The sequence below is a fragment of the Fundulus heteroclitus genome, unplaced genomic scaffold (genome assembly GCF_011125445.2).
Source record: "Fundulus heteroclitus isolate FHET01 unplaced genomic scaffold, MU-UCD_Fhet_4.1 scaffold_149, whole genome shotgun sequence".
Classification (NCBI taxonomy): Eukaryota; Metazoa; Chordata; class Actinopteri; order Cyprinodontiformes; family Fundulidae; genus Fundulus; species Fundulus heteroclitus.
The window spans coordinates 108,438-123,536 of record NW_023396561.1 but is presented as its reverse complement, the minus strand read 5'-3'; the positions used below and the strand labels follow the sequence as shown (position 1 = coordinate 123,536).

Genomic DNA, 15,099 nt, shown 5'->3' with positions numbered 1-15,099 from the left:
ATGTATGACCTTTACCTTCTGTTCGGAGTGCTCCTCATCAAAGGTAAGGGAAGGACTCTGAAAATGTTTCTTACTTTTTATCATTTTATTTATTTATTTTTCTTCCTTTTTAGTTTGGCACTTGAAATGATTTTTAAATGAATGAACTGACTGTGTAATTTATGGAGGTGAGCTTGTTTTGTCCATACTGGATGTTTCATTGGCATAAAGACAGTAAATAAAAAGGAAACAGAGAAAATTTTGTCATTTGGTGTCATAAGGCAAGAGAATGTGAATACTTTGGCCAGAAAGTGTTTAAAACCACCATTCATTTTTCCCTGGATTTGGACCATGTTCTTGCTGCCAACACCACGCTTTACTGTGAGGCTATTGTTCTCGGGGTTATGTTATGTGTTGTGTTAGCACCATAGCTTTTCAAGTGACAAAAGTCACTTGGCTTGTCCTGATACAGTAAACACATAGTTTTATTCATACATTTCATTCCTGCATGTGCAAACTACACAAAACTGATGTTTATCAAAGCAACACTTTATAGAAATAACTTGATGTTTTATTAAACTTTATTTTTGGATGTGCCAATATAATGATAAGTGCTGTGACACCAGCTATCAAAAGTGAAACTGACTGGTACTGATTGTAAAGGGATAGGGATAGAATTTATAGTAAGTTGTAAGTAAGTCTAAGAATAGAGATTGAATCGTATTAATAAGTCAAGAGAATGTAGAAAAATTAAGAATAAAAATAAGCATTTAAAAAAGAACATGAGAGTAACGTAGAAATCTGGCCCTATTTCAACTTTTATAGAATGAAAATATTAAGTAATATAAGCAGAAACTTAGTTTTTTTAGCTGTAGAGCGTTAAAGTTACCGTTAAAAAAAATATTTTTATTATAAAATATTTTACTGTGGACTCAGAAAGTAATGAAGTCCTTGGGAATTACTTAATTTAAGACTTTCATCTGTTTTCCCCCCAACAGTTGTTTTTCTCAAATGGCACATTTGTATTAATCCAAAGCAAGTAAACTACACACAAAATACTGTGAATGAGCTGTCATAAAGGAAAAGGTCTTTTTTTTTTTTTTTTTAGTCCAACTGTTTTTAATGTTCTATTTTTGTTTCTACATTTTATTCAATTCAATTCAATTCAATTTTATTTATATAGCGCCAAATCATGAAACATGTCATCTCAAGGCACTTTACAAAGTCAAGTTCAATCATATTATACAGATTGGGTCAGATTATACAGATTGGTCAAAAATTTCCTATATAAGGAAACCAGTTGATTGCATCAAAGTCCCGACAAGCAGCATTCACTCCTGGGGAACCGTAGAGCCACAGGAAGAGTCATCTGCATTGTACATGGCTTTGCTGCAATCCCTCATACTGAGCAAGCATGAAGCGACAGTGGGAAGAAAAACCACCCATTAACGGGGAAAAAAAACCTCCGGCAGAACCGGGCTCAGTATGAACGGTCATCTGCCTCGACCGACTGGGGTTACAGAAGACAGAACAGAGACACAACAAGAGAAACAAAAAAGCACAGAAGCACACATTGATCTAGTAATCTGTTCTACATTAGATGGTAGTAGCAGGTGAGTCGTCTTCTCTGGATGATGTCAAAGTTAACAGAACGCCAGACCAGGTGTACCTACTATGAAGAGAAAAGAGAGAGAACAGAAAGTTAAAGCAGAAATGACAACACATAATGCATAATTGAAGAACAGTAGAACTCAATATAGTGAGAAAATTAGATCCTGATATACTCCAGTAACCTAAGCCTATAGCAGTAAAACTATAAAGGTAGCTGAGAGTAACATGAGTCACTAGTTATAATTCTTGTCAAAAAGAAAAGTTTTAAGCCTAGTCTTAAAAGTAGATAGGGTGTCTGCCTCACGGACCAAAACTGGGAGTTGGTTCCACAGGAGAGGAGCCTGATAGCTAAAGGATCTGCCTCCCATTCTACTTTTAGAGACTCTAGGAACCACCAGCAGACCTGCAGTCTGAGAGCGAAGTGCTCTGTTAGGAACATACGGGGTAATCAGAGCTCTGATATATGATGGAGCTTGATTATTAAGGGCTTTATACGTTAGAAGAAGAATTTTAAATTCTATTCTTGATTTAACAGGAAGCCAATGAAGGGAAGCTAAAATTGGAGAAATATGATCCCTCTTGTTGATTTTCATCAGAACTCTTGCTGCAGCATTTTGGATCAGCTGAAGGCTTTGAACTGCATTTTGTGGACTTCCTGATAGTAAAGAATTACAATAGTCCAGCCTTGAAGTAACAAATGCATGGACCAGTTTTTCAGCATCACTCCTGGACAGAATGTTTCTAATTTTGGCGATATTCCGGAGGTGAAAAAAGGAAACTCTGGAAACCTGTTTAATATGGGATTTAAATGACATGTCTTGGTCAAAAATAACACCAAGATTTTTTACTTTATTACCAGAGGCCAGGTTAATGCCACCCAGATTAAGTGATTGGTTAAGAAGTTTATTTTTTGAGGACTCTGGCCCAAAGATTAAAACTTCGGTCTTGTCAGAATTTAGATGCAGGAAATTTAAAGTCATCCAGCTTTTGATGTCATCAAGACATGACTGCAGTCGAAGTAATTGATTGGATTCATCAGGATTTATGGATAAATATAGCTGAGTATCATCAGCATAACAGTGGAAATTAATCCCATGCTGTCTGATAATTTTGCCAATCGGAAGCATATATATAGTAAAGAGAATTGGTCCAAGGACTGAACCCTGTGGTACTCCACAGGTGACCCTAGAGTTTGAGGAAGATTTATTATTAACATGAACAAATTGGAATCTGTCTGACAGATAAGATTTAAACCAGCCTAATGCTTTCCCCTTAATCCCTACAGTATGTTCAAGTCTTTGTAGGAGAATATTGTGATCAACTGTATCAAACGCAGCACTGAGATCTAACAGGACAAGTATAGACACAAGTCCATTATCTGAGGCCATGAGAATATCATTAGTGACCTTCACCAGAGCTGTTTCAGTGCTATGATGAGCTCTGAAGCCTGACTGAAACTCCTCAAGTAGGTCATTACTTTGTAAATGTTCACAAAGTTGATTAGCAACTACTTTCTCAAGAATTTTAGATAAGAAAAGAAGATTAGATATAGGTCTGTAATTTACTAACTCATCTTGATCAAGAGAAGGTTTCTTAAGTAAAGGTTTAATAACAGCTACTTTCAAAACCTGTGGTACATATCCATTTACTAAGGATAGATTAATCATGTCTAAAATAGTGCCACTAATCAAAGGGAATATCTCCTTAAACAACTTGGTTGGGATTGGGTCTAACATACAGGTAGAAGGTTTAGATGAAGCTAAAATTTTAGATAGCTCAGAAAGCTCTACTGCTTCTAAACAGTTCAAACACTGCGCAGATTCTAAAGATTCCTCCAATGCTGCCTCACTTACTGAGGACGAGGTAATCATGTTTGGGAGGATGCCAATTATTTTATTTTTAATGGCATCAATTTTATTTATGAAGAATCCCATAAAATCATTACTACTAAGAGCTAAGGGAATGGATGGATCAACAGAGCTGTGGCTCTGGGTAAGTTTGGCAACTGTACTAAAGAGAAATCTAGGATTATGTTTATTCTCTTCAATTAATGATGAAAAATATGCTACTCTAACTCTGCGGAGGGTCTTGTTATACAACAATAGTCTGTCCCTCCAGATTAAGTAGGATTCCTCTTGGTGTGTAGAGCGCCATTTTCTCTCCAATTTCCTAACATTGTGCTTCAAGGAACGCAGCTCTGAATTAAACCAAGGAGCCAGCTTCCTGTGAATAATCACCTTCTTTTTCAAGGGAGCTACATTGTCTAATGCAGAACGCAATGAGGAAGTCACATTGTTAGCAAAGGTATCGATTTGTGAATGGGAAGAAACAGCAATGCTGCCATCTACAGGGCATTTCTGCAATACTGAGGATATTAAAAAGGGGACAGACTCTTTAAGTTTTGATACAGCATTATCCGATAAAAATCTACTATAATGGAACCCTCTTTTGGGGGTGGAGAATTCAGTTAGATTAAACTCAAATGTTATTAAAAAATGATCAGACAGGACAGGGTTGTGAGAGAATACTGTTAATTCTTCACAATCAATGCCATATGTCAGAACAAGGTCTAAAGTATGGAGCCGAGAGTGCGTCGGTTCATGCACATTTTGAGCAAAACCAATTGAATCTAGGATAGTTTTAAAGGCTACACTAAGGTTATCACATTCAGTGTCAACATGGATGTTAAAATCACCCACTATAATAACCTTATCAGTATTTAACACCAAATCAGATAAGAAATCTGACAACTCATCCAAAAACTGAGTGTAAGGGCCTGGTGGACGATACAAAACAACAAACAGAAGAGGTTTTATTGCTTTGCAGTTTGGATGAGGGAAACTGAGGGTTAAATGTTCAAAAGAACTGTAATTATTAGTTGGCCTGGGACTAATTAATAAATCAGACTGAAAGATAGTTGCCACTCCTCCTCCTCTTCCCACAGATCTGGGAATGTGGAAATTTGAATAACTGGAGGGGGTTGACTCATTTATACTAACGTAGTCCTCTTGTAGCCAGGTTTCTGTGAGACAAAACAAATCAATCTGATTATCAGAAATCAATTCATTAACTAACAAAGTCTTTGGAGGGAGAGACCTTATATTTAATAGACCACATTTTATTATTTTATTTTTAGGTTCAAGGTGAACCATATTGATTTTTATTAGGTTTTTATGATTTGTTCCTTTTAGATCAGTTTTTGATCTGTTAAGTTTTGGCCGTGGGAAAGACACCGTCTCAATAGGGTAATGGGTGGGTAACAGTACAGAAGCTGCAGAGAGGTGTGTTAAACTACGGCTCTGCTTCCTGGTCTGGACCCTGGGTTGTCAGCATTTAGGAGGATTAATAAATCCGGCCAGATTCCTAGAAAGAAGAGCTGCACCCTCCAAAGTAGGATGGATGCCGTCTCTCCGGATCAGACCAGGTTTTCCCCAGAAAGTTCTCCAGTTATCAATGTAGCCCACGTCGTTTTCTGGACACCACCTAGACAACCAGCGGTTGAATGATGACATGCGGCTAAACATGTCATCACTGGTCAGATCAGGCAGGGGACCAGAGAAAATTACAGAGTCCGACATTGTTTTAGCAAACTCACAAACCGAAGCAACACCAACTTTGGTGACCTCTGATCGGCGTGACCGGGTGTCATTACCGCCAGCGTGAATAACAATTTTGCGGTATTTACGCTTATCCTTAGCCAGTAGTTTTAGGTAGGATTCTATGTCGCCTGTTCTGGCCCCTGGTAGGCATTTAACTATGGTCCCTGGTTTCTTTAGTGCCACATTTCTCATTATGGAGCTGCCAATAATTAAGGTCGGCTCCTCGGCGAGATTGTCGCTCAGAGGGGAAAATTTATTAGAAACGCAGATGGGTTGGTGGTGATCTGGGGTCTGTAATCTAGAGCTATGCTTCCTACGAACTGTCACCCAGCCAGCCTGGTTACCAGGCTGCTCGGGTGCTACTGCTTTAGGTTCGCTACGTGAAGTCACTCTATGCGGCTCCGCGCTAGCAAAAGAGCGGCTATCAGCTGGTTTTTCAACAGCACGGAGCCGGGTCTCCAATTCTGACACCCTCGCCTCCAAAGCTACAAAAACACTACATTTATTACATGTACCATCATCACTAAAGGAGGCAGAGGAATAACTGAACATCTGACACAGAGAGCAGCAGATAGGAGACTTAGTCAGAGCCGGAGAAGCCATTATGAGGCTAAGGCTTGGCTAGCGCTAGGCTAGCGCTAGGCTAAAGCTAGGCTAGCGCCCTATTATCACGCCAAAGAACAAACCGTGTGAAACACGAGGAGTTCCCAAACGTGATGAGCAGCCACAGACAATGTTTTAAAAGTGCTTATGTTTGGAAACAGATGTTACAGCAAAGAGGTTTAAAGATAAAAAGCGAGAGAGCCTGGAGCAAAGCTCCGTCGTTCACACAGCAACAACAGGAAGTGACGCAATACGCCTTACCGCAAACAGGAAGTCCGCCTTCCAACCTGCTTTAATTCTGTTTTATTTTCCTATATTTTAATCATGTAAAGCACTTTGCATTGTCTCTATACTGAATTGTGCTATATAAATAAATTTGCCTTGCCTTGCCTTACTTCCTAATGATGTTGGATTTCCATGTATCTTGATTTGCAGGTCATTCTTGCACACCTGAGCAGCCTGAACAGGTTGTGGCCTTTGCTGGTGGGAATGTCATCCTGCCCTGCAGCTTGAACATCGTCATCGGCAGTGACGATGTTCCGACAGTGGAGTGGTCCAAAGTGGCAGAAGGCCTGAAGCCTCGCATTGTTTTCCTGTACCGTGATGGCTGCGAGACCTTCGAGATGAAGGATCCCGACTTTGAATACCGCACGAGCCTCATCATCAGAGAGGCGAAGAACGAGAACGTCTCATTAAGGATCTCAAATGTGAAGCTATCCGATGAGGGAACGTATCGGTGTTTAATAATCCAGAAGAACAGAATGAGGCAAATATCTAAAATGAAGCTGGTTGTTGGTATGTCAACTTCAGTGATCTTTTTGCTTCAATCCAAACAACCTTAGTTTGAATGTTTCGAATGATTATCACATAATAGGAACAATTGTGGGGCCTAAGTAGATCATAGATCATGTTTTATTTATATATACTGTATATATAACTTAAGTCACGAAGATTTTAACACAAAAATTTCCAATTCAATTCAATTCAATTTTATTTATATAGCGCCAAATCATGAAACATGTCATCTCAAGGCACTTTACAAAGTCAAGTTCAATCATATTATACAGATTGGGTCAGATTATACAGATTGGTCAAAAATGTCCTATATAAGGAAACCAGTTGATTGCATCAAAGTCCCGACAAGCAGCATTCACTCCTGGAGAACCGTAGAGCCACAGGAAGAGTCATCTGCATTGTACATGGCTTTGCTGCAATCCCTCATACTGAGCAAGCATGAAGCGACAGTGGGAAGAAAAACTCCCCATTAACGGGAAGGAAAAACCTCCAGCAGAACCAGGCTCAGTATGAACGGTCATCTGCCTCGACCGACTGGGGGTTACAGAAGACAGAACAGAGACACAACAAGAGAAACAAAAAAGCACAGAAGCACACATTGATCTAGTAATCTGTTCTACATTAGATGGTAGTAGCAGGTGAGCTGTCTTCTCTGGATGATGTCACAGTTAACAGAATGCCAGACCAGGTGTACCTACTATGAAGAAAAAAGAGAGAGAGCAGAAAGTTAAAGCAGACATGACAACACGTAATGCATAATTGAAGAACAGTAGAACGCAATAGAGTGAGAAAATTAGATCCTGATGTCCTCCAGCAGCCTAAGCCTATAGCAGCATAACTATAGAGGTAGCTCAGGGTAACATGAGCCACTCTAACTATAAGCTTTGTCAAAAAGGAAAGTTTTAAGATTAGTCTTAAAAGTAGACAGGGTGTCTGTCTCACGGACCAAAACTGGGAGTTGGTTCCACAGGAGAGGAGCCTGATAGCTAAAGGATCTGCCTCCCATTCTACTTTTAGAGACTCTAGGAACCACCAGCAGACCTGCAGTCTGAGAGCGAAGTGCTCTGTTAGGAACATACGGGGTAATCAGAGCTCTGATATATGATGGAGCTTGATTATTAAGGGCTTTATACGTTAGAAGGAGAATTTTAAATTATATTCTTGATTTAACAGGAAGCCAATGAAGGGAAGCTAAAATTGGAGAAATATGATCCCTCTTGTTGATTTTCATCAGAACTCTTGCTGCAGCATTTTGGATCAGCTGAAGACTTCAAACTGCATTTTGTGGACTTCCTGATAGTAAAGAATTACAAGACTCCAGCCTTGAAGTAACAAATGCATGGACTAGTTTTTCAGCATCACTCCTGGACAGAATGTTTCTAATTTTGGCGATATTCCTGAGGTGAAAAAATGAAACTCTGGAAACCTGTTTAATATGGGATTTAAATGACATGTCTTGGTCAAAAATAACACCAAGATGTTTTACTTTATTACCAGAGGCCAAGTTAATGCCACCCAGATTAAGTGATTGGTTAAGAAGTTTGTTTTTTGAGGACTCTGGCCCAAAGATTACAACTTCTGTCTTGTCAGAATTTAGATGCAGGAATTTTAAAGTCATCCAGCTTTTGATGCCATCAAGACATGCCTGCAGTCGAAGTAATTGATTGGATTCATTTAATACGTGCAATCAACAGAATACCGATTGAACCTTTACAAAAATAAGACACAGCACCAGAACTTTTCAAAATTAGACATGAAATATCCTGCATTGAACGAGCTCCTCTTGACACTCGCAAGGGTTCATCGTCTGTGATAACAGCACAAATATGCAAAACAGAAGTGCTTCACGCAGGACTTCCATAACAGTTTTCCTCCATCTCCAGGTCTGTGGCATGTCCCGCCCTAGTCATTTCAGTCCAACGTGTGGATTTGTCTACAAGTTATAGCTAAATGTGAAATCTAACTGCACTATGTGCAAAAAATAAAGTCCGCTTTTGGTCTGGACCCAACAAGTTGACCAAAGGACTTTTCTGGTGTGAAAACACCCTCAGAGAGTGATGTTTTTAGACTATAGGAGGATGCTAGTGTACCTGGAGGGAACGATCGCATGCACTGGACGGACATACAAACTCCATGCAGGCCCAGAATCAAACCCCGGACACGCAAAGTTACAGTGCTACTAACTGTGCTACTGTGCACCCCATATCATACAGATCCACTAACACTTGGTTAAATGCCCCCCAACAAGTTGCAGGGAATCCATGCGCTTCGATAAACTTCTGGCAGCTTTCTGATGGAGTATTTAACCGCTCTTCCTGACACCATTGGTTGATGCTGATTGTCTGTAAATCTGGTCTCCACAGTTGCAGTGTCTGATCCAACGCTTTCAGTGTTTGCTAACAGCGGTGTAGTTAGTCTGGAGTGTGAAGCCCATTGCTGGAGGCCAGCACCACTGATGACTATTCTGGATGGTGAGGGAAACTGCATCACTGATAAAAAGCCCGAACTAGAAGACGATCCTCGAGGATGCTACAACATTAAGCAAAGTGTCACTCTGCAGAAACCGACTAGCAGGTAATAAAAGAGCTTAACGTTTCTTGAGTTTATAATTTTATTTGCAGCACTCGCAGTTTCAATGATTGGAATTCATATGGGTAAATATAAACTATAGATAGGTGTGTGCACTTTTAGAACTGTGTGGCTTTTATATTATTCTAAAAGAGTAATTCTTTTAAACTATGTTTTCACATGACTATTGCACTATCTTGACAAGATCAAGAGTCTACTTCTTAAAGCAAATACCAGTGGTTCCAAACCCTGGTCCTGATGTACGCTTGTCCTGCATGTTTTAGATGTCTCTCTTCCAGCTCACCTGATTCATGACCTTCTCTGCAGCAATCAATTGCAGCAGAAACCTCTTAATCATCGATTTCTTTAAGTCAGGTGTGTGGCAGCAAGGAGACACCTAAATATGCAGGACAGGGGTACCTGAGGAACAGGGTTGGGAACTGTTGCATTACACGTCTACTACTATTGACAGAAGGAAGAGACCCAGCAGTCATGGTGGTGCAGCTATAACCACAACTATACATGGACAAAAGTAATTGGAATACAGGGCCGATCGGAATAAAAATACATGATGTAAACACGCTAATCTTAGTTTTGTGATCAGATTAAGCTCGAAGCCGAATGAGAGGGGTGGTTTATGCTGATTAATAATCCAATCAACGTGCACGTGAACAATTGTTAGGACCAACTTATTCTGAATGGGGAAAACTGACCTGAGTGTGCATGTGTGCCTGATGTAAATGTGAGATATATCAACATTGTTGAGTAGCGGAAAGATGTCGTGAGGCAAAACTGTCTGTTCTTCCAATACAACCTTTCTATTGAAAACCTTAAAAGAGTTTAAAATTATTATCATCAGTAACGTTTCAACCATAATTAGAACCTGGTGCAAGTCCATCCCGGGCGCTAGGAGGACAAATGAACACGTACACTACTGCTTTGTTTGCTAGTTTTTGTTGTTCAGCAATAATAATAATAATAATAATAATTGAACTTTATTGATCTCACAATTGAGAAATTCACTTCTGTATCTTAACCCATCCCTTTGGGGAGCAGTGGGCTGCCACTGTGCGGCGCCTTGGGAGCAATCTGGGGTTAAGGGTCTTGCTCAGGGACCCAGAGTGCCGGCACTGGGGATCAAACCGGGTACTTGCAACCTTCTCTGAGTGCTGTGTGCTGCTCTAACCACTAGGTCACCACTCCCCTCAACTAAACATCTTTCGAGGTTATTTTCAGGGAAATTTTGAAAACTGTTCATGTCAGAGTAGTTCTGTTCTAAATAAAGCCAGCGCCATATAAACTCACATTATGATCGGATTTACAGATTGTTTGTCCATATAAATGGTACAATATGATTAATTTTTGTTTTTTAATCCGAATACATTTCATTCCGATCGTGAAATTTTGTGCATGTAGACATAGCTCATGACTGACAGCCAAATACAGACTAGAAAACTGTTCACATAACAAATGAACAATAACTACACCAACCCTGCAGCTGAACGCTAATTAATTTTATCCAATTAAAATTAAACTCTGGTTCATTTCCCACACTGGTGTGATTAATTTGAATGCAAGTGCGATTCAAATGAACAATTGCACTTTGGTACGGACAAAAATTACCCTTACAGAGACCTTTGGGAGGAGGCGATCTCGTTGTGGTTACAAACTCTAGGGAGATTTATGGCATAAAGGTTATTTCATCCCAATCCAACTCAGGTACTAGGTGCTCAATGCACGCTTGAACCAATCATCTTGAACCAATCATCAAAGTTCCAGGATAGTAGACCTTAAGGACTGGACTTGGGCTCATGTTGCTAAAAGTAGACGGTGCAAAAGGCTGAATGACTGAAAAATGATCGAGTTCAGTGAATAAAAACAGAGATACTTGTTTGTTCCAATAAAAAATGTAATGGAAACTGCTGGGCCTGTAGACTCTTATGTTAAGTCTTCTATCTGAAACCAGTGTTTCGGTTGCTGTTGGAAAGCATCTGAAATAAATTCAGTTTGAATGTTTTATATTAATACAGACACTTTTAAATGTGATGTTTTTCACCTCAGGGTTGTCTGCAGAGTTGAGCAGCCACAGATGAACCAACTGAGGACTGCAGAGATCCTCTTTCCAGGTAGAAAGCCAGATACATCCAATGTATTAATTTGTAATATTATGAAGGCACCAACAAAACAAAATGCCTTCCAATCAATTTTTTTATGTGTAAGAATTCATGGCCTTTATTATCTTCTGTGTCTTACCCCAATAATATAAACCAAACTAACCTTTACCTGACAATAGTTAATGACCTATTTCCCCATGAATATTCCCACAAACCTCTGGGTGGCAAATATAGGGACAGGGATAAATACATAATTGTCTTTTATCAGTTAGTCCCCTTAAAATAAATGTAATAGCTACTTGGATTGACATTTTTTGAGAAAAAAAACGACTCCTGTCACTGATAAGTTCTTAGTTGGCTATGGTCTTTAACATTTTATCTGATGACATCTTTGAATGTTGTCTCTTGTCATTTCAGCTCCCTGCAACGAATCCAATACAACCTTCTCTTTGATAATTGCCGCACTGGTAGTTTCACTTTGCATTAATTTGCTATTTATGTCTCTGTGGTTCATAAAGAAACAATGCAGTTCTGGTAAGTCAGTGCTTTTATTTATGAGAATAAATAAGTGAATAAATTTCATGATTTTATTTTCAGAGGCTCTTCACCTACATCCAGGTTCCTTCTTCCTAGTAAACCTTTCAAACACAACTACATGTATGGCTAGACTTTCTGTTATTCTGTCTGGTTTTCCTGACATTGTCTGTTCTGAAAGGATGCTGAGTTTCAGGAGAGGATGGTGTGGTGTGAATGTGCAGTTAGACTGAGGGTAGTGAAATTATTTCAGAATCAACAATACAACAACCCAATCCGTATTGCCATTTGACTTTTTTTGTTTCTACACAGATGGGGGGAAACCATCAGAATCACAGAACAAGTTAGACCAAACCACGACGAATGACTCCACTGAAACTAACTCCCTACTCAACCAACAAAGCCTCACTGAAAATATACAAAACACAATCATTGAGAAGTGTAATAAAAAGAATCCGACCAGCATCCAAATACAGGACGACAGTTTTTGGAAACCCCCTGTTTGCCAGGACACCCAGTCTGCACTCTGCCGGAGTTCCACCAACTCCCTGGATTCCCATATATCCCTATGTCAATCATCGGACCTTAAACCTGAGACTGGACACTCACTTGGGGATACCAGCCCAAAACATGTTGGTTCCTAACCTGAAGAATCTGTCCAGCTGTCCAATAGCAATGGTCCAAAATCGAGAAACCAAACGCAGGACAGCACTCCAACTTCTTCTTGATACTCTTCACAAAGCACTATCACAACATCAAGTGTTTGTCATCGGTTTCTAAGACTTCTTCTTGTCCCAACCCCTCAGCTGACAATGAAAAACACTCCATGTTCATCTGACAGGTGATCCCTCCAGCCCAACCTGTTCAGATTAGTGGCCTGTTTAACTCCAGTGGTGTTCAAGAAAATGTAAAACAGCAGTTTTTAAATTTCTGAGAGCCGGTTCAATAGCAGTGTTTTTTATTTATTTATTTTTTAAACGTACATTTCTGTTAATAATCTGATAAAAACACAGGAATGAAGTTTCCAAAAAAGTTAAAAAACAAAAAACTGGACTTTTTCCCCAAAGTTTGAAGACGTTTCGCTTCCGATCCAGAAAGCTTTCTCGATTCAAATGTCTGGATAGTGTGGAATGAAAGGATGGTTTGAAAGGGGCGTGAAGGAGGCCATCTATGTTAAGAGAGAAAAAAAACAACCTTAAACAGAGAAGGAGGACTCAGGATTCAACTTTCAAAACCTTACAGCACAGTAATTGGTTTGATTCCTTCCAATTTTCACCTCCATGCAGGTGATCAAAACATCTCTCCTGTAAGCCAGGCCAACAATGACCCTAACGACTCCCCATTGCTAAGGAATGGACCTGTTTCAGTTTAATTTTCATGTTATCTAAGTCATAACAACTCATTTTTGGGCAATAATATAAAGCTTGGAACTCCACACTACTCCAGACATTTTGAATCGAGACAGCTTTTTGGATGGAAAGAGAAGTGGCTTCAAACTTTGGAAAAAAAAGTTCCTGTCATGATTTGTGTTTTTGTTATGGTTGATGTTGGTCGTTTTAATTAGTTCACTCTCCTGTCTTAGTATTACCTCTGGTTTTTATTATTTGCTTATGTTCTGTTTAGTCTTAGGTTTGGTCTTTATGTTGATTTTGGTTCTGGATTAGTCTAGTTTAATATCTGTTTTGGTTTAGTTATTCTCTTCATGTAATCAGTTCTGTCTTAGGTTTAGGTTATGTATTCATTTTGGTTAATGGAATAGTTTTAACGTGGTTTGATTTTGTACTTTATTTTATATTATCAGTTTCTTCTGGCCTGCTCTGATCAGTTCTGTCACCAGCCTTTATTCAGTTCACCTGCCAGCATTCTTTTGTCTTCCTGTCACTCCCCTTCACCAGTCACTATCCAATCAGCTTCAGTTTACTTCCAGCCATTTTGTCCCCCCTGATCAGCTCCACCCATTCTGGTAATTAGTTTCACTCTGTTCACCTGCTCACTCCTCTACTTATACCTGCCTCTGTCTCCTGCACTCTGCCACATCATTGTCTTTTGAGCCTCTGGTGAGTTTTGTCCAGCATTCCCTTTTGGTTTGTCCTGTCAACTTTACCCAATTGCCTCCAGCATTTCTGAGCCAGCTTGAACCCTGTACCTGTTTTTTCCTGCCCTGTTCTGACTGCTCACTTGTTTTGCTAACCTGGTTCTTCCCTTGGATTATCGGAGTTTGCCTTATCCCTGTTGTATTCCTGCCTGTTTTGGACTGCCATTTTTGTGTACCGTTTTTGGACTGTCATTCTGACCACTGAGTTTTGCCTGCCCCTGTATTGTTTAGATCGCTTCCATTAAACCTTCTTTTTCATTCACCCTGCTTGTTCGGCCTGAATACCTGGGTCTTTCTGTCCCTGATTCATGACAGTTCTTTTGTTTGTTTTTTAACGGTGTTTTTTGGAATGATCATGACCTGGATGACTGAGAATCTTCACCAGCACACAGGAATGAAGGAAACTAGTTTCACTGAACAATAATTTATTCATATGAACATAAAAGGACACAACTAAAAATCTTATCAATAACTACAGAACTGGTTGAGTATAAAGTCACCTTGTCAGCCATCATCTATTTTATTATTTATGTGATTTGTTGCAATATTGTTTTATTTCTTTATTTCAAGTGTTTTTTCTTATTTCATGTAAAATAAAAAGCATTTCCTGAATCAAAAACTTCTGCAGAAAAAGGGGGCATCTTTTTCACAAGAACAGGAATAATTTATACATTCAATGCTACATTTGTTTTTATTTACCTAAATATTTTGGTTTTTGTCAAGTGCCTTTGTGATTCCTCTCTGAGGGAAAATATTGAATTTTGTTTTTTTTAAATTGTATTTCTAGCAGTACGTGTGGAGCGTCTTAGATTAAACCCCAGTTCCTCAGCACTGACTCTAACATGCGTGACGTAGCTCTTATAATGATACATTTGCACATACCTTACATTCCCTTTGTAAGTGTCTAAAAACAGGTTGGGGATTTCCACATGGCCAAACAAACATCCAAATGCTTTATTCAGAATTACTTTGGTTTCAGACCTGTTTATTGTAGATCTTATTTCCTACTTTCAGACAAGAGCTAACATGTGTCTGGAGTCTGGCCAAGCAGTTTGGCCAAGCCCCAAAAAAAAACCCCATCAAGCACGTGGACATCTACGGCAGCTGTGAGTGGCCAGACAATCCTACGTGTACGCCCAAAGAAGACAGGTTTCTTTTCAAATGATCTTGACTTGGAGTCAGAGCTGCTGTTCTGCTGAGA

The 15,099-nt window shown here is 39.4% G+C and overlaps 1 protein-coding gene across 1 annotated transcript; it reads left to right on the top strand.

Annotated features, from left to right (window-relative positions):
- Positions 1–15,063, top strand: LOC118558716 (erythroid membrane-associated protein-like). Its single transcript, XM_036129260.1, has 7 exons — positions 1–43; positions 6,228–6,587; positions 8,951–9,161; positions 11,217–11,281; positions 11,687–11,803; positions 12,116–12,146; positions 14,913–15,063. The coding sequence occupies exons 1-7, from the start codon at positions 1–3 to the stop codon at positions 15,061–15,063; spliced, it is 978 nt and encodes a 325-aa protein (XP_035985153.1).
- The last annotated feature ends 36 nt before the right edge of the window (positions 15,064–15,099 follow it).

Coding starts and splice junctions, on each gene's coding strand:
- LOC118558716 (XM_036129260.1), top strand. CDS start 1: ATGTATGACCTTTACCTTCTGTTCGGAGTGCTCCTCATCAAAG. Junction 6,588..8,950: donor TAAAATGAAGCTGGTTGTTG/GTATGTCAACTT, acceptor TGGTCTCCACAG/TTGCAGTGTCTGATCCAACG. Junction 11,282..11,686: donor TGCAGAGATCCTCTTTCCAG/GTAGAAAGCCAG, acceptor TTGTCATTTCAG/CTCCCTGCAACGAATCCAAT.